This window comes from Cetorhinus maximus, chromosome 34, assembly GCF_964194155.1.
Source record: "Cetorhinus maximus chromosome 34, sCetMax3.hap1.1, whole genome shotgun sequence".
Taxonomy (NCBI): domain Eukaryota; kingdom Metazoa; phylum Chordata; class Chondrichthyes; order Lamniformes; family Cetorhinidae; genus Cetorhinus; species Cetorhinus maximus.
This window is the reverse complement of record NC_135912.1, coordinates 885,906-904,502: the sequence shown is the minus strand read 5'-3', so window position 1 is coordinate 904,502 and position 18,597 is coordinate 885,906. Positions and strand designations below refer to the sequence as shown.

Genomic DNA, 18,597 nt, shown 5'->3' with positions numbered 1-18,597 from the left:
GTTCGATATTTAACCTGAGAGGCCTGATGGGGCCTCTGGTTTAATGTCTTATCCAAAAGACTGAACCTCAGAGAGTGCAGCCTCAGAGAGCGCAGCACTCCCTCAGTACTGGCCCAATGACAGTACAGCACTCCCTCAGTACTGACCATCCAACAGTGCAGTGCTCCGTCAGTTCTGATACTTTGACAGTGCAGCACTCCTTCAGTACTGACCTTCCAACAGTGCAGCGCTCCATCAGTTCTGATACTTTGACAGTGCAGCACTCCTTCAGTACTGACCTTCCAACAGAGCACGACTCTCTCAGTACTGACCCTCTGACAGTGCGGCACTCCCTCAGTGCTGACATTCCGACAGAGCAACACTCCCTCAGTACTGACCCTCCAACTGTGCAGCGCTCCCTCAGTACTGACCCTCTGACAGTGCGGCACTCCCTCAGCACTGACCCTCCGACAATGCAGCACTCCCTCAGCACTGACCCTCCGACAATGCAGCACTCCGTCAGTACGGACCCTCCGACAGTGCGGCACTCCCTCAGTACTGACCCTCTGACAGTGCAGCACTCCCTCAGTACTGACCCTCCGACAATGCAGCACTGACCCTCCGACAATGCAGCACTCCCTCAGTACTGACCCTCCGACAATGCAGCACTCCCTCAGCACTGACCCTCCGACAATGCAGCACTCCCTCAGCACTGACCCTCCGACAATGCAGCACTCCCTCAGTACTGACCCTCCGACAGTGCGGCGCTCCCTCAATTTATCTGGATTATGGGCTTGAGTCTCTGGAGTTAACCTTGAGCTCACAAACTTTTGACTCAGAGTTGAGAGTGACTTACTGAGCAGGAGGGAAACACATTGTCGAATGCCATACATTCAGATTATTGGGGTGTTGGTGTTGTCTGATCTTAGCCAGGGGGAAGTATGAGGTTTGCCTAATTAACCTCCTAGTGTAGTCAGGGAAGTAGATCAGCCTGTAGCCCTCCACTGCAGTGACTGCCTCTGGATAACTTGTGGTTTGCAGACATCTAGCCAGGCTTGATACCACTACACAATCGAAAAGCCCACCAACATTCAAATATTTTCCTGGCCCCTCGAATAAAACTGACCACTTGAACTGTCTGCCAGACAGCTGGTGCTGCTCACCATACCATACCCCAGCTTTCAGCACCTTCAGCTAAAGAGGGCAGTTAACTGGTGATATAAGGACAGCGCCACACTCCAGGATTATAAAGCAGCAGCTTAATATCCAGCTAATGCTCGACTTCTCATTCAGTACACTTGGGAGCTGTGAGTCTTGTGATCCCCTCATCTCCTGCCTCAGAGGGAAGTAAAAAAACTCACGTGGTCAATCACAGGAACTTGCCATTGACTGCGAGCAAAAATATAACTAAGAGGAAACAGATTGACATGTGCCTCCCCGCCACTGCTCCATACCAACTACCTTACACAAACCTCACTTTAGTATACATGCAAATTGAAACCATAGTATCTTCGGTTAAAAACACTAACCTTTAACCAAGATCTCAAACTATATGAAACATTGCTCTATGTTTTAGCAAATGCCATTAATAATCCATGTCAGCCTATGTTATCTGGTGGTCTGTCAGAACCAGTGTGTTATGCAATGTCTATTGTATCCTGTGTATTAATAGAACCTGCATGCTATCTAGCGTCTGTTGGACTGTTTGAGTTATCTGGCCATAGCAGATCCAATCACACAGTACGTTGTAAACTAGTGAACACTGAATACCTCATGAATTGTGATGTCAGCTTATCTTAATTAGGTTCCAGTCAGGAGTGCAGTTGTTCCTCAGTAGTTTGCATCTTACAGTGTGATGCTCACTTGGTACTGCCCTTTGATAAAAGCAATTGGTAGCTGATTACGGAGCTCAGTAAAGCTCCCTCTACAGGCAAGATTTCCAGTCCCGCCAGCGACGAACGTCGTTATGGTCCAAATGCTAAAATTTGGAGATCAGCCAAAAGTCAGTTGACTGTTGTCCGCTCTCCAAATTTTCCTGTACCACCCACGATGATGCATGCCACTCGCAGGACCCAAAAATCCAGCCTACACTGTCCTCATCAATCAATCACTCCCAGGACAGCACGGGCTTAGATACAGAGTAAAGCTCCCTCTACACTGTCTCCATCACACATTCCCAGGACAGGTACAGCACGGGGTTAGATACAGAGTAAAGCTCCCTCTACACCATCCCCATCAAACACTCCAAGGACAGGTACATCACGGGGTTAGATACAGAGTAAAGCTCCCTCTACACTTTCCCAATCAAACACTCCCAGGGCAGGTACATCATGGGGTTAGATACAGAGCAAAGCTCCCTCTACACTGTCCCCATCCAACACTCCCAGGACAGGTACAGCACGGGGTTAGATACAGAGTAAAGCTCCCTCTACACTGTCCCCATCAAACACTCCCAGGACAGGTACAGTATGGGGTTAGATGCAGAGTAAAGCTTCCTCTACACTGTCCCCCATCAAACACTTCCAGGACAGGCACAGCACGGGGTTAGATACAGAGTAAAGCTCCCTCTACACTGTCCCCATCAAACACTCCCAGGACAGGTACAGCACAAGGTTAGATACAGAGTAAAGCTCCCTCTACACTTTCCCAATCAAACACTCCCAGGACAGGTACAGTATGGGGTTAGATGCAGAGTAAAGCTTCCTCTACACTGTCCCCCATCAAACACTTCCAGGACAGGTACAGCACGAGGTTAGATACAGAGTAAAGCTCCCTCTACGCTTTCCCAATCAAACACTCCCAGGACAGGTACAGCACGAGGTTAGATACAGAGTAAAGCTCCCTCTACGCTGTCCCCATCAAATACTCCCAGGACAGGTACAGCACGGGGTTAGATACAGAGTAAAGCTCCCTTTACACTGTCCCCATCAAACACTCCCAGGACAGGTACAACACGGGGTTAGATACAGGGTAAAGCTCCCTCTACACTGTCCCCATCAAACACTCCCAGGACAGGTACAGCACGGGGTTAGATACAGAGTAAGATTCTCTGTACAACTTTGTTCCTCTGGGTTTTAGGGACCACATTTAAATAACATCATTGGAAATATGTCCATCGCACGCTTACAAAGTGAGCAATAACATACTGAAACACCTCTTAAAGTTATCTCTTTGACCAAGCTTTTTGGTCTCCTGTGATATTAGCTCCTTAAGTGACTCGATGTCAAATTTGTTTGATAATCGCTCCTGTGATGTGTTTTGGGATGTTTCACTGTTTGAAAGATGCTATATGAATACAAGTTCCTGTTGAACTGAACTGAATCTCATTTCACATTAGATCCTTATGGACAGTAAACAAGGATCTCAAACTTGCTGTGTTTGTCTAGGGACCACTGTGATGAGGGAAATAACACCGTGGATCCCTAACAATCCTACTCCACCCGATTTCACTTATCAACGCAAAAGACCTCATCAGATTTAATGGGAAAAATGGAGCTGCTTTCGATGAGACGCCAATGGAGCCATGTCTGGCTCCATGCTAGAGAGCTTCTGTCTCATGTCTGGCTCCATGCTAGAGAGCTTCTGTCTCATGTCTGGCTTCATGCTAGAGAGCTTCTGTCTCATGTCTGGCTTCATGCTAGAGAGCTTCTGTCTCTTGTCTGGCTTCATGCTAGAGAGCTTCTGTCTCATGTCTGGCTTCATGCTAGAGAGCTTCTGTCTCATGTCTGGCTCCATGCTAGAGAGCTTCTGTCTCATGTCTGGCTCCATGCTAGAGAGCTTCTGTCTCATGTCTGGCTCCATGCTAGAGAGCTTCTGTCTCATGTCTGGCTCCATGCTAGAGAGCTTCTGTCTTATGTCTGGCTCCATGCTAGAGAACTTCTATCTCATGTCTGGCTCCATGCTAGAGAGCTTCTGTCTCATGTCTGGCTCCATGCTAGAGAGCTTCTGTCTCATGTCTGGCTCCATGCTAGAGAGCTTCTGTCTCATGTCTGGCTCCATGCTAGAGAGCTTCTGTCTCATGTCTGGCTCCATGCTAGAGAGCTTCTGTCTCATGTCTGGCTCCATGCTAGAGAGCTTCTGTCTCATGTCTGGCTCCATGCTAGAGAGCTTCTGTCTCATGTCTGGCTCCATGCTAGAGAGCTTCTGTCTCATGTCTGGCTCCATGCTAGAGAGCTTCTGTCTTATGTCTGGCTCCATGCTAGAGAGCTTCTATCTCATGTCGGGCTCCAGGTTCAGCTAGCTCCTCTTTGTTTTTAGCTTCACAGGTGCTGAAAATCCAATCTCGCAATTGTAAGTTGTAACAGTAACATAAATCTTGCTCCGTAAAACTACATTGTGGGGAGATGTGACATAGGGGTAACATCACTGGACTGGAAATCCAGAGGTCCAGGCTCATGCTCTAGGAACATGGGTTCAAATTTCACCACAGCAGCTGGTGGAATTCTAATTCAGTTCATAAATCTGGAATATAAAGCTAGTCTCAGTAATGGCGACCATGAAACTATCATTGATTGTTGTAAAAAGCCATCTGGTTCACTAATGTCCTTTAGGGAAGGAAATCTGCCGTCCTTACCTGGTCTGGCCCTACATGTGACTCCAGAACCACAGCAATGGGGTGGACTCTTAACTGTCCTCTGAACTGGTCTCACAAGCCACTCAGTTCAAGAGCAATTAGGGATGGGCAACAAATGATGGCTTTGCCAGTGATGCCCACATTCCGTGAAAGAATAAATCATGTTGTTGTGGCCCACACTTACGATGATTTATGTCACGCTCGCAGCCGCCAGTCTTGTGTGATGTCTTGCAAGTGGTGGGGTTAAGGGTTCTGGCCTGTTTTCTTACGTGGTCTTCAGGGGTGGCGATTTGGGTTAGTGACTTATATTTTGGAACCTGGGGGACCCTTGCGGACCCTACCACACTTTGAGAGACACCGCTCTAGTCAGAGTTTGAATCCTGAGCCCAGTGGTGGAAGGCCAGTGCACCAGCTCACTTGCTGTTCATGAAATCAATGGTGCAGCATTGGTAACCAAACCACACAAAGTGCTGATGAGTCAATGAAATAGTTAACTGCTGTCTTGAAGTTGCTCCATTGTGGTTAAGCGCAGAACGGAAATATTGTGTGTGTGTGTGTGTGAGAGAGAGAGAGTATCAGCCAGCCAGCAGGGGAAGGAGTGACTTGTTTTAGTTTCGAGAGAGCTCTGATCCAAGATACATCGTTGTTATGTCGGACACTGGAGTGTGTTTAAGCGTCTGAGAATGAATGAATCAGGGAATGGGACTGCCAGCGAGGTGCACCTCATCGAAGTCAGGGTCTTTGCTTCCGTTACCTCCTTTGTCCTGTTGGCTTTCTTCAACCTTGTGATCAATTACACTATCCTGAGTGAGGACCGTCTGCGATCTCAAGCCAGGTTTGTCTTGCTGTTCCACCTTTTGGTGTCTGGTCTGATCTACTTTGGCCTGAGCAGCACCTTCTACCTCCTCATTTACCTGGAGGTGGCCATATCAGCCTCATCTTGCGTGACCCTCCTCCTGTTCCTCATGATGAGTGGCTCCACCATTCTCCTGACCCTGACGGTGATGGCGGTCGACCGGTACTTCGCCATCTGCCACCCGCTCAAGTACAGCTCCTTCTGCACCCAGTGCAAAGTCTGGATTCTCAGCAGCCTGACCTGGGTGGTCTCAGCCATCATCCCTCTCATCCTGGTCTCCGAGCACATGAGGAGGGAGCCCAAGCTGGGAGAGACTGAGAGGTGCTCAGCCAGCAACCTTCCTTCCAGCTACAACATGAAGCAGACTTCCAAAATTCTGCTGATCTGCATCTGCACGGTCCTCATATTGTATAGCTACTTCAAAATACTGGTGGAAAGCAAGCGCATTGGGGTGCTGAATCGACGCAACAAGAGGGCGCGGAGCACCATCTTAATGCATGGGGTGCAGCTGGCGGTATACATAATCCCCACCTTCATCAACTTCATCCTCCACTTGGTAGCGCACGCTGGGAAGCTCCATGCAAACACCAAATCCCTCTTTGAGGTGCTAAACTTTGCCTTTTTCAGTCTGGCACAGTGCATTAGCCCTGTCATCTACGGCCTCCGCAAAGAAGAGCTGTGGGAGCTCACCTCCCACAAGTTTCCCTGCTTCCTATGGGATTTCAAGGGAACCCTAGAGTGGCTGGTACGGACGACCCTGCTCCTGCCCATGAAATCGAGCCCACCAGCTGCAGTCCAGATCTGCCCCGAGGTACTAACCCTGGTGGGCGAGGAGACTGCAGGAGCATGCACTAAGTAACGCCGCCTAACCCGTTTCTAGGTGTCCCTTGGGATTTATTGGGATTTTTCCACCTCTCACCAGCCCTGTACATGTTCAGCACACATAGTCCTCGATCTCTGGGAGATGGGCAGCAAGGACTCTGACTTTTATTGCTGGATATTTTCGTTAACTGTGACTAAACACGATGACTGAACGTTGATGACTAACAACTTCTCTTTCGCCTCCCCTAAATCCCCCCCCCCAGTCTCAAATAGTTTCTTCCGCTCTTGGTTCAAACACTTCAAAAAAAAGTTGGGATTACAGTCCAATGGGGGATTGGGAAGAAAACACTTCAAACTTTAGCTCTTTCAAAGAGCTGGCACTGACACGATGGGCTGAATGGCCGACTCCTGTTGTTCTAACTTTCAGAAACTTCAAGAAAAAAGTAAAGACCCTGGAGGGAATAAAACAAGGGTTTTAAAAAATCTGAAGGCAGCTCGATTTTCTCCATGGAGAACATTGGTTTGGGAAATGGGAGTAAATAAGAGAAACTAAATGCAGTTATAAGAAGAAAGGTTTGAATGAAGAAAGGCCATTAATGCGGTGAGCTAATTCAGGGCATGGTATTAATGTTTTGGACATTTTATGGCTCAAAGCTGAAAATAAACACTGCCTAAAAGCAAAGAGCATCAGTGCAAAATGTGAAAACTAACACTGCTTTTGGAGATGTCGAATTCCAAAGGAATTCAATGAAGGCAAGGTGGAGATATCTGCACAGACGGCTGACGAGGAACCGGAGATAATGTTCAAGCTGAACTCCCGGGATTGGTTGAGATTTTCGGTGATGTTCTGGCGAGCATGAAATGTTTGAAAATGTTTGAAATGAAATGTCACAACCTTAAAGTTGTCCGTATGACAGTCACTGTGGTGATTTTGCGGATTCGTTCCCCAAGCGCCTTACAGGAATGGGACTGAGTCTCCACTTGGGGCAATCAAAATGGCTGCCATGCCTGCAGGACAACCAAAATGTCTTAAAAACAGAAAATGCTGGAAATATTCAGCAGGCCTGGCAGCATCCGTGAAGAGAGGGAAACAGAGTTAACGGTCCAGGTGGAAAATGTCTTGTTGCCTTGCACCGTCTCAGTTCTGTCTTAGGATGATCCAGGAAAATGAAAAAAAAATGTGCAGAGGAACATTACTCTTCCTGTTGGCTTAATTGAGGCTGGAATTGACACTCTTTTTGTTGTCTTAGACTCAAAACTGCCGATTAGGAAGTCAACAGAACCGTGTGCAAGAGACTCTTGGTCTGGGAGCCTGCAACTAAGCTAATAATGTTTTTAAGTTGCTGTGAGGCTGTTTCATGTAAAATAAGGTTTGTGTGTTTCATGTATGATTATGTTTTTATAAGATTAAAGTAATCTGTGAATTGGAACTGCTTCACATTACATTGAAATCGGTCACTATTTTCTTTAAGGGATTGTATGATAAAGGAATTGCTGTGTAATTTATTTTGAAGTAGCATGTTTAACGGTCCACTTTTTAACAGTCATGGTTCAGTGGGTAGCACCCTCACTCTGAGTCAGAAGGTTGTGGGTTCACAATCCAACTCCAGAGAGCTGCGCAGGTGAAACACAGCTGACATTCTGAAGGGGTGCTGCACTGTCGGAGGGTCAGTACTGAGGGAGTGTTGCACCTACAGAGGGTCAGTACTGAGGGACTGGTTGCACCTTCAGAGGGTCAGTACTGAGGGAGTGTTGCACCTTCAGAGTGTCAGTACTGAGGAAGTGCTGCACCTTCAGAGGGTCAGTACTGAGGGAGTGTTGCACCTTCAGAGGGTCAGTACTGAGGGAGTTTTGCACCTTCAAAGGGTCAGTACTGAGGGAGTGTTGCACCTTCAGAGGGTCAGTACTGAGGGAGTGCTGCACTGCCGGAGGGTCAGTATTGAGTGAGTGCTGCACTGTTGGAGAGATGGTACTGAGGGAATGCTGCATTGTTGGAGGGTCAGTACTGAGGGAGTGCTGTACTGTCGGTCGATGCTAAGGGCGTGGTGCACTGTCAAGGGGTCTGTACTGAGGGAGTACTGCGCTGTCAGAGGGTTAGTACTGAAGGAGTGCTGTACTGTCAGAGGGTTCGTACTGAGAGAGTGCTGCACTGTCAGAGGGTCAGTACTGAGGGAGTGCTGCATTGTTGGAGGGTCAATACTGAGGGAGTGCTGCACTGTCAGATGGTCAATACTGAAGGAGCACTGCACTCAGATAGTCAGTACTGAGGGAGTGCTGCACTGTCGCAGGGTCAGTACTGAGGCTGTGCTGCACTGTCGGAGGGTCAGCACTGAGGGAGCGCCGCACTGTCAGAGGGTTAGTACTGAGGGAGTGTTGCACTGTTGGAGGGTCAGTACTGAGGGAGTGCCGCACTGTCGGAGGGTCAGCACTGAGGGAGTGCTGCACTATCGGAGGGTCAGTACTGAGGGAGCGCTGCACTGTCGGAGGGTCAGTACTGAGGGAGTGCCACACTGTCGGAGGGTCAGTACTGAGGGAGTGCTGCAATGTTGGAGGGTCAATACTGAGGGAGTGCTGCACTGTCAGATAGTCAGTACTGAGGGAGTGCTGCACTGTCACAGGGTCAGTACTGAGGCTGTGCTGCACTGTCGGAGGGTCAGCACTGAGGGAGTGCTGCACTGTTGGAGAGTCCGTACTGAGGGAGTGTTGCACTGTCGGAGGGTTAGTACTGAGGGAGTGCTGGACTGTCAGAAGGTCAGTACTAAGGGAGTGCTGCACAGTTGGAGAGTTAGTACTGAGGGAGTGCTGCACTGTCGGAGGGTCAGTACTGAGGGAGGGCTGCACAGTTGGAGAGTCAGTACTGAGGGAGTGCTGCCCTGTTGCAGGGTCAGTACTGAGGGAGTGCTGCCCTGTTGCAGGGTCAGCACTGAGGGAGTGCTGCACTGTCAGAAGGTCAGTACTGAGGGAGTGCTGCACCTGTCAGAGGGTCAATACTGAGGGATTGCTGCACTGTCAGAGGGTCAGTACTGAGGGAGTGTTGCACTGTCAGAGGGTCAATACTGAGGGAGTGCCGTACTGTCGGAGTGTCAGTACTGAGGGAGTGCTGCACTGTTGGAGGGTCAGTTCTGAGGGAGTGCTGCACTGTCGGAGGGACAATACTGAGGGAGTGCTGCACTGTCGGAGGGTCAATACTGAGGGAGTGCTGCACTGTCAGAGGGTCAATACTGAGGGAGTGCTGCACTGTCAGAGGGTCAATACTGAGGGAGTGCTTTTTAACAGCAACTTGGATTTATAAAGTGCCTTTAATATAATAAAATGCTCCCCAGGGCACTTCACCACAGCACTTATCAAACAAAATTTGACCCCATGCCTCATAAGGAGACATTAGAATGGTGACCAAAAGCTTGGTCAAAGAGGTTGGTTTTAAGACGCCTCCTAAAGGAGGAGAGAGAGGTGGAGGGGTTTAGGGAGGGAATTCCAGAGGTTAGGGCCCAGGCAGCTCAAGGCCCGGGACGCCAATGGGGGAGTGGAGGAGTAGGGGGATGCTCAACAGAATAGAATTTCACTCTCCTCACAGGAGACTCAGCACAATGTGATACCTCACAGTTTCAGGGGTGTAAGTAGCACTTTAGATTTTTTTTCACATCGTATATATTTAGGAACCAATTTTGAGTTGTCAGCATTTCTCTGGGCTATTTATTTTACACTTTGTTAGCGGTTTGATATAACTGAGTGTCTTGCTGGGCCGTTTCAGAGGACATTTGAGAGTCAACCACGTTGCTGTGGGTCTGGAGTCACATGTAGACCAGACCGGGTGAGGACGGCAGATTTCCTTCCCTCAAGGGACATTGGTGAAGATGATGGTGAACCTTCCACATGTAAAACGTTACATGTTTCTGTAACTTTTGGATTGTCTGGTAGCTGTGTAACTTAGCGTGTCCGTCAGTGTTTCCCTGAGCTTTCCTCCTCTCATCCTGCCCAAGGTCTAAAGCCAACAGCCCCCAACCGTCCAACTCACTCTTCCTCCTCCCTGCACTCTCTGTTAAAATCAGGACCGTTTTAAACTCTTTCCCTATGGATGTTCTCATCTCATTAATCTTCCTTCCTCCCTACAGGCTTAAAATCAAAACTTCCTTTCACTTTACTGTTACTCCCTGTTTGGCCTCAGATCTCCATCCCTACACTTCTCAAACTTGACGGGGTCCTGCACTCCAGTTTGTTCAGCTAAAGAATCTCCCCCTAAGAGGACCTGACTGCTTCAGTTACACAGGGTATTGGTGAGACCACATCTGGAGCACTGCGTATAGTATCAGTCTCCTTATTTAAGGAAATATATAAATGCATTAGTAGCAGTTCAGAGAAGATTTAGTGGACTAATACCTGGAATTGGCAAGTTGTCTTATGAGGAAAGGCTGGATAGGCCAGGCTTGTATCCGCTGGGGTTTAGCGAGATGGAAGCTCTTAATAAAACAAATTATTTTTTCAGCTGTGTTGTTTAGGAGCATTAACCAGGCAGGAAAGAGCTGTGTAATTGTAATAAGGTTGAGTTAATGCAGCATGGCACTCTACTGAACACCTTAAACACGGGTCCCTCTGGTTACTGACCCTCCTGCCAGTGGAAACAGTTTCTCTTTATTTACTCAATCAAAGCCCCTCATGACTTTAAACACCTCGATTACACCTCTGCATAATCTTCTTTATTGCAAGAACAACCCCAGTATCTTCAGTCTTCCACAAAGACAGACACACCATAGAAGAAGGCCATTTGGCCCGTCATTCCTATGTCATAACTGAAGTCCCTCATTGCTGGTACCATTCTTGTAAATCTCCTCCGCACCCTCTCCAAGGCCTTGGCATCCTTCCTAAAGTGTAGGTCCAAAACTCGCACATAATGCTCCAGCTTATCCAGCACAGACACGATGATCGAATGGCCTCCTTCTGTGCTGTAAGTTTTCAATGTTTCTATGTTTATGTTTCTGAGACCGTACCAGTGACTTATGAAGTTTTAGCGTAAGTTTCTTGTCTTGGTCTTCATTGTTTCTGTTAAACCAAGGAGTGTGAGCTTTTCTACAGACTTCTCATCTTGTCCTTCCACCTACTGTATTAGCAAATTATTCCAAAGTGGAATATACAACCTAACCCAATGCCAACCTTTTCCCGTATCCTTACAGGTAGCAGAACAGGAATCAGAAAGGATGACTTCTATTTATTATGGTTTCATCTTTCAGAGACATCCCAAAGGGCTTCACAAACAATGAATTAATTAGCAGCATTGGTTACACGGTCAAGGGTTTTATTCCCAGGGATTTTGAAGGTTAAGGGGATGACTTGATCAAAGTTTATAAACTGTTAAGGGGAATGTAGACAAGGTAGGTAAGAGAAACTATTTCTGCTGATTGGGGAGTGTGGGGCTCTGGGGCAGAGTCTAAAAATGAGAGGCAAACCTTTCAGGAGTGAAATTAGGAAACACTGCGCACAAAGTGGGGTGGAAGTTTGGAACTGTCTTCCGCAAACAGCGATTGATGCTGGATCAATTATTAATTTTAAATCTGAGATTGATTGACTATGTGAACCAAAGCTATTTGTGGATGTGAGGTAAAGGCAGTATAGGGAGTTAGGTTACAGATCAGCCATTATCTCATTGAATGTCAGGACCGAGGGGCTGACGACCTGCTCCTGTTCCTGTGACTGTTGCTATTTGAGCAAACAAGTCACAGCCATTTTGTGTACAATCAATCTTAGAAATTGCACACAACAATGAAAGTAATGAGCAGTTAATCTTTGGAGGATTGTTGGGTAGGAAACTGGCACAATTCACTGCTCTTCAAATAGTGCAACAGGATCAATAGCATCCAACAGAACAAGACAAAACCTCAGCTGGATACTCTGGAGACGTCAGCACCATAATCCAGGCTGGCACTTCTGGAGACAGTACTGAGAGCTGCACTGTCGGAGAGTCAATACTGAGGGAGCGCCGAACTGTTAAAGGGTCATTAGAGATGGCATGCTAAACTGTAAGGGGGGTCATTACTGAGGGAGCACCACACTGTTGGAGGGTCAGTACGAGGGAATGCTGCATGGTCAGAGGGTCAGTACTGAGGGAGTGCTGCACTGGCAGAGGGTCAGTACTGAGGGAGTGCCGCACTGTTGGTGGGTCAGTACGAGGGAATGCTGCACAGTCAGAGGGTCAGTACTGAGGGAGTGCTGCACTGTCAGAGGGTCAGTACTGAGGGAGTGCTGCACTGTCAGAGGGTCAGTACTGAGGGAATGCTGCACAGTCAGAGGGTCAGTACGAGGGAATGCTGCACGGTCAGAGGGTCAGTACTGAGGGAGTGCTGCACTGTCAGAGGGTCAGTACTGAGGGAATGCTGCACTGTCAGAGGGTCAGTACTAAGGGAGTGCTGCACTCTCAGAGGGTCAGTACTGAGGGAGTGCTGCACTGTCAGAGGATCAGTACTTAGGGAGTGCTGGACTGTCAGAGGGTCAGTACTGAGGGAGTGCTGCACTGTCAGAGGATCAGTACTGAGGGAGTGCTGCACTGTCGGAGAGTCAGTACTGAGGGAGTGCTGCACTGTCGGAGGGTCAGTACTGAGGGAGTGCTGCACTGTCGGAGGGTCAGTACTGAGGGAGTGCTGCACTGTCGGAGGGTCAGTACTTAGGGAGTGCTGGACTGTCAGAGGGTCAGTACTTAGGGGGTGCTGGACTGTCAGAGGGTCAGTATTGAGGGAGTGTTAATATTTTTGGAGGGTCAGTACTGAGGGAGTGTTGCACTGTCGGAGGTGCTATCTTTCTGATGAGAGTTTAAATTGAGGCCCCATCTGTCCTCTCAAATGGTGATTCAAGGTCCAATGGCACAATTATCCTATTGCTGTTTGCTGAGCACAAGTTGGCTGCCACCTTCCCTACATTACAACAATGACTACACTGCAAAAGTACTTAATTGGCTGTAGCACATTGAGATGTCCTGAGGTAGTGAAAGGCACTGTAGAAATTTGGAGAGTAGATGGTGACATACTGGTAATGTCACTTGACTAGTAATCCAGAGGCCCAGGCTAATGCTCTGGGGACAGGGGTTCAAATCCCACCACGGCAACTGGTGGAATTTCAATTCAATTAATAAATCTGGAATATAGAGGCAGTCTCACTAATGGTGACCATGACAACTATCATCAATTGTCAAAACCCATTGAGTTCACTAATGCCCTTTAAGGAAGGAAATCTGTCATCCTTGCCTACATATGTGACTCCAGACCCACAGAAATGTGGTTGACTTTTAAATGGCCTGGCAAGCTACTCAGTTCATGGGCAATTAGGGGTGGGCAACAAATGCTGGCCTTGCCAGTGACGCCCACATTCCGTGAAAGAATAAAGAAAAATTCTCTCTTTCTTAACCAAAGTACAGCAACTCCATCAATGCACCGGACTGTCGGAATAGATAAACTGTTGGCGTAGGGTTCAAAGCCTCTGAGCTAGAGGTGAGAGTGCTCCAAACTGATCCAACATAGCAAACAGGAGCAGGGGCTGCTGTCTGATTCCCCCTCTCCACTGGATAGTGATGCTGTGGCTTATTGGGATAATCCAACTGCACCCCAACCCTCAGCACACAGTCAAACCTGGAGCCGCTCTGGTCTGTGGGTCTCAGAGACAGAGGAGCATACAACCACTGAGTCACAGAGGATTTATATTAAACCTATAATGGGACTGTCAATGTGAAGGAGTTCCAGGGTGAGCCAATGGGACTAATTGGATAGCTCTTACAAAGAGCCTGCACAACCACGATGGGCCGAATGACCTTCCTGTGATTAATCAAATTGGCGATATTGTTGAAGGGGCTATGGGGAAAAAGGCAGAAAAGGAGAGCACAAGAGAGGGAAACAAGGACATTCGACTCCCTTGAGCCTGCTCTTCCACTTAATAAGCTTGTGGTTGATCTTCTAACTCAACTCCACTGTCCGCTCTATCCCCATAGCCCTTGATTGCTGAAGTATTGACAAATCTCTGACTTGAATGTACTCAAGGACTGAGCATCTACGTCCCTCTGGGGCAGAGAATTCCAAAGGTTCACGACCCTTTGAGCAGCGGGGAGGGGTGGGTTTAATTGGATAGCTTTTTTGGAAAGCCAGCACAGGCAGAATGGGCCGAATGGCCTCCTTCTGAGCTGTATCATTCCATGAGTATGAGAAGTGCATTTTTTAATCTTATTGTTGGAAGCAGCTGCAAGTAATTTCTGAGACAAATCTGTCTATTTTTACCATGTACTAAATATACTTTAACACTTCCTCTGGATTGCTTAACTCAGACAGCCATCGACTGGAAAACTCTCAGATCCTTTTCCACTTATAGTGTTCCATTAACCCTTACAAAGGCGGTTTAAAAAAAACAGCAAGAAAGAACTCACATTAACACAGCGCCTTTCACAGCCTCAGAATGTTTCAAAGTGTTTCACCGACATTGAAGGACTTACTTTGATGAACTGTATTTCTGCATCTTCAGGAGAGGAGAGAAAGCTGAAAGATGAGTATTTCCCAGCGCACAAGTATCTGGGAGTCTAGCATCAGGCGAGATGTTAAACTAGGGCCTTGTCTGCCCTCTCATTTGGGCATAAAAGATCCCACGGCCACTATTGGAAGTTGAGCAGGGGAGTTCTTCCTGGTGCCCTGGGGCCAATGTTTCGCACTGAACCAACACCGGGAGAACCAGCTTTACTGGTCATTCATCCCGATTTGTGGATCGAAGTTGCTGCCTTACTGTAAAAGTCAATTTTTTAATAATTCATTAGCAAGATGGAGGCATTGATGGCAAGGCTGGCATTTATCGACCACCCCAATGTCCCTGAGAAGATGGTGGTGAGCTGTCAGCTTGGACTGATCATAGTGCTAGAATAGAGTGTCTAGCCAGGCCACCTCAGAGGGCAGTTAAGAGTCAACTACGTTGGAATGGAATCACGTACCATCCCAGACCGGATAAGGACACCAGGGCCAGGATTGTTCAGTCGGCGTGCGGGGGTGGTCCCGATACGCCAGCGGGTAAAATGACGCGCGATGACATCAGGCGTGCGTCCCGACGTCATCGCGCTGTCTCGCGATGTTTCGTTTGGTGGGCGCACGCTGGAGTTGGCTGCGCGCCCGCCTATAATCGATAGGCCTATTAAGGCCATTAACAAATCAATTAACGTCAAGTTAACGCTGCCCGTCCAACCTTACGATTGGCGGGGCAGGCGAAAAAGCCAAGCGGCCTTTACCTTTTTTTAGGAAACCTCATCCACGAGCGGGATGAGCCTTCCCAAAGCTTTTATGAATTAAAAGAAAAGGCTTTCCTGAAAAATAAAAACATGTCCCATCTCACATGACACCGTCACATGAGATGGGATGTGTTTCATTAAATTTTTATTGACTTGATTTATTATTTTCGATCTCCTTGAGGCAGGTCCGTGCGCCAAAGAGCGCTGGCCCCGACTCTCCCTCCTCCCCGCGCACCCCCCCCACTGCCTGCACAGGTAGTGCTGAGCATTACCGCTTGTGTAGTATGTTGGGCGGGCCTTAATTGGCCTGCCCGCGTAAAATGGCAGTGCGGAGCCGATGGCGGGCAGCGGTCAGCTTGACCGCCCCTGCCTGCTCCCGCCAAGCCTGACCGACGGGGGGAAAAGTTCAGGCCCAGGTTTCTGCCCCAACAAACCTGAATGAATCAGTTGCGTTTCGACAGCTTTTCATGATTCATTTTTACTGAGACCAGAATTTTTATTTCCAGTTTTTTTTTTCTCAAGCTGAATACAAATTCTGAAACTGCCCCATTTGTGGAACTTAAACTCGCTCTCTACAGGATCACAAGTCCAAGCCCCTTAGGTCTCTAACACAAAGCAGATTGGTGGCTGCAGATGCTGGAAATCTGAAATAAAATTGAAAATGCTGGAAGTACTCAGCCAGTCAGACAGTGTCTGTGGAGAGAAACAGAGTTAACATTTCAGATCAATCACCCAGGTACATAGCATCACCATGACACCACTGTGCCCAGAAATGGATTGTCTGTGAAGCATTTGGAGGATGTGAAAGGCACTAAGCCAGTGAAGTTTCTTGCTTGATACAGGTAACGTTCTGACTATGTGCTCCCTACACCTTGATCTCCAAAAGTCTGAGTGCACCAACAGAGTCCCCAGTGGAAACACGTCAGAACATTACCATTCTTACCATCTTAGCAACTGCAAATCACTCTTAAATAGCAAACTCTCATTCTGACAAAGCACGTCCCACACTTTATAAAATGTTTAAGCAAATGTGGGTTCATTTTCCATTGTATTATTTCACTGCCTCGTTAGAAAGGTTATCATTCATAACCTCTGCTTTCTACAAACAAACAAATGAGTTAGGAGCAGAAGTAGGCCACTCGGCCCCTCGAGCTTGCTCCACCATTCAGTAAGATCATGGCTGATCTGATTGTAACCTCAACCCCACATTCCTGCCTGCCCCTGATAACCTTTCACCCCCTTGATAACCAAGAATCTATTTGTCTCTGCCTTAAAATATTCAAAGACTCTGCCTCAACCACCTTTTGAGGAAGAGAATTCCAAAGACTCACAACCCTCTGAGAGAAAAAGTTTCTCCTCAACTTTGTCTTAAACGAGCGACCCCTTATTTTTAAACAGTGACTCCTGGTTCTGGACTCTCCCACAAGAGGAAACATCCTTTCCACATCTGCCCTGTCAAGACCCCTCAGGATCTTATATGTTTCAAGCAAGTCGCCTCTCACTTTTCTAAACTCCAGCAGATGCAAACCTAGTCTGTCCAACCTTTCTTTTTATCATCCTTCCAATCGAGGCAGTGCTTTGCATCTTTGCTTGTGGTGCAATTGTACCGCCTCGTTTGTGGTATTTCAGTTTGTTATCATTAAGTTTTTGAAAGTTCCTGTTGAATCTGTGTCCACCGCCCTTTCAGGCAGCACCTTCCAGATCACACAACTCGCTGTGTGAAAAAAACAATCTCTTCATCTCCCCCTCTGGTCCTTTTACCGATTCTCTTCAATCTGTGTCCCTCTGGTTACCAACCCTCCTGCCACTGGAAACACTTTCTCCTTATTTACTCTGTCAAAGCATCTATGATTTTGAACGCCTCGATTAAATCTCTACTTAAACTTGAATGATAACTCTTGAAAGGGAATTGAATACCAAATACCTTAGAACCAAGGATATAATCTCAGGATAAACGGTTGGCCATTTAAGACCGAGATGAGGAGGAATTTCTTCACTCAGAGGGTGGGTGAATCTTTGGAATTCTCTACCCCAGAGAGCTGTGGAAGCTCAATCATTGAGCATGTTCAAGACAGAAATTGATAGATTTCTGGATAATAATGACATCAAGGAATATGGAGATAGTGTGGGAAAGTGGCATAGAGGTAGATGATCAGCCACGATCGAATTGAATGGCGGAGCAGATTCAATGGGCCGAATGGCCTACTCCTGCTCCTTTGATAAATATTTCAAAAGGAAATACTTGCGGGGAAAGAGCAGGGGGTGAGTGGGACTAATTGGATAGCTCTTTCAAAGAGCCAGCACAGGCACAATGGGCTGAATGGTCTCTCTTTGTGCTGTATGACCTCTGGTTCTACCTCCAGTAGAGTAGAGAAAAATAGAAGGAAGAATAAAAGGATCTTCTCCTAAAGCTGAAGTCCAAACTGATAAAAGAGAGATAAAAACAAAAAACTGCGGATGCTGAAAATCCAAAACAAAAACAGAATTACCTGGAAAAACTCAGCAGGTCTGGCAGCATCGGCGGAGAAGAAAAGAGTTGACGTTTCGAGTCCTCATGAAGGGTCATGAGGACTCGAAACGTCAGCTCTTTTCTTCTCCACCGATGCTGCCAGACCTGCTGAGTTTTTCCAGGTAATTCTGTTTTTGATAAAAGAGAGACTTGCATTTCAACAGTCCCTTTTACAACATTGGTGCCATCCCAAAACACTTCACAGCCAATGAAAGTACTTTGGGAAGCCTAGCCACTGTTGTAACAAAAATAAACTATAATCTGATTTTGAACTTGCCTGTAAATGATTTATTAACCATAAAATGGTAACTTGGCGTGTTATAAAAGCTCCTGACATGGAGGCCATCTCAACAGAGCTGAATGAAGCTTCAGTTTAAAATGACCATTTTAAATGGGACCAATGTCTCGAAGGGAGCGGGAACCAGTACCCTATAATTTTGTTCTATTTTTTAATTGTGGTGGAGACAGGCTGCTGATTCCAGATCTCCCAGGGTTTGTGAGGCCTGCGAATTGCTGATCTCCAGCAGGTCACATGAGCTGGTCTTGGTTTAGCTAAACCTGCAGTTTACTATTATCTCAACTGTTTACACAAGCCCGAGGCCAGAGAGAGAGAGAGAGAC

General features: G+C 47.4%; 1 protein-coding gene across 1 annotated transcript; it reads left to right on the top strand.

Annotated features, from left to right (window-relative positions):
• The first annotated feature begins 5,114 nt into the window (after positions 1 to 5,114).
• LOC144671750 (olfactory receptor 4M2) lies at positions 5,115 to 7,660 on the top strand. Its single transcript, XM_078533764.1, has one exon. The coding sequence runs from the start codon at positions 5,236 to 5,238 to the stop codon at positions 6,265 to 6,267; it is 1,032 nt and encodes a 343-aa protein (XP_078389890.1). The 5' UTR covers positions 5,115 to 5,235; the 3' UTR covers positions 6,268 to 7,660.
• Positions 7,661 to 18,597: the final 10,937 nt, after the last annotated feature.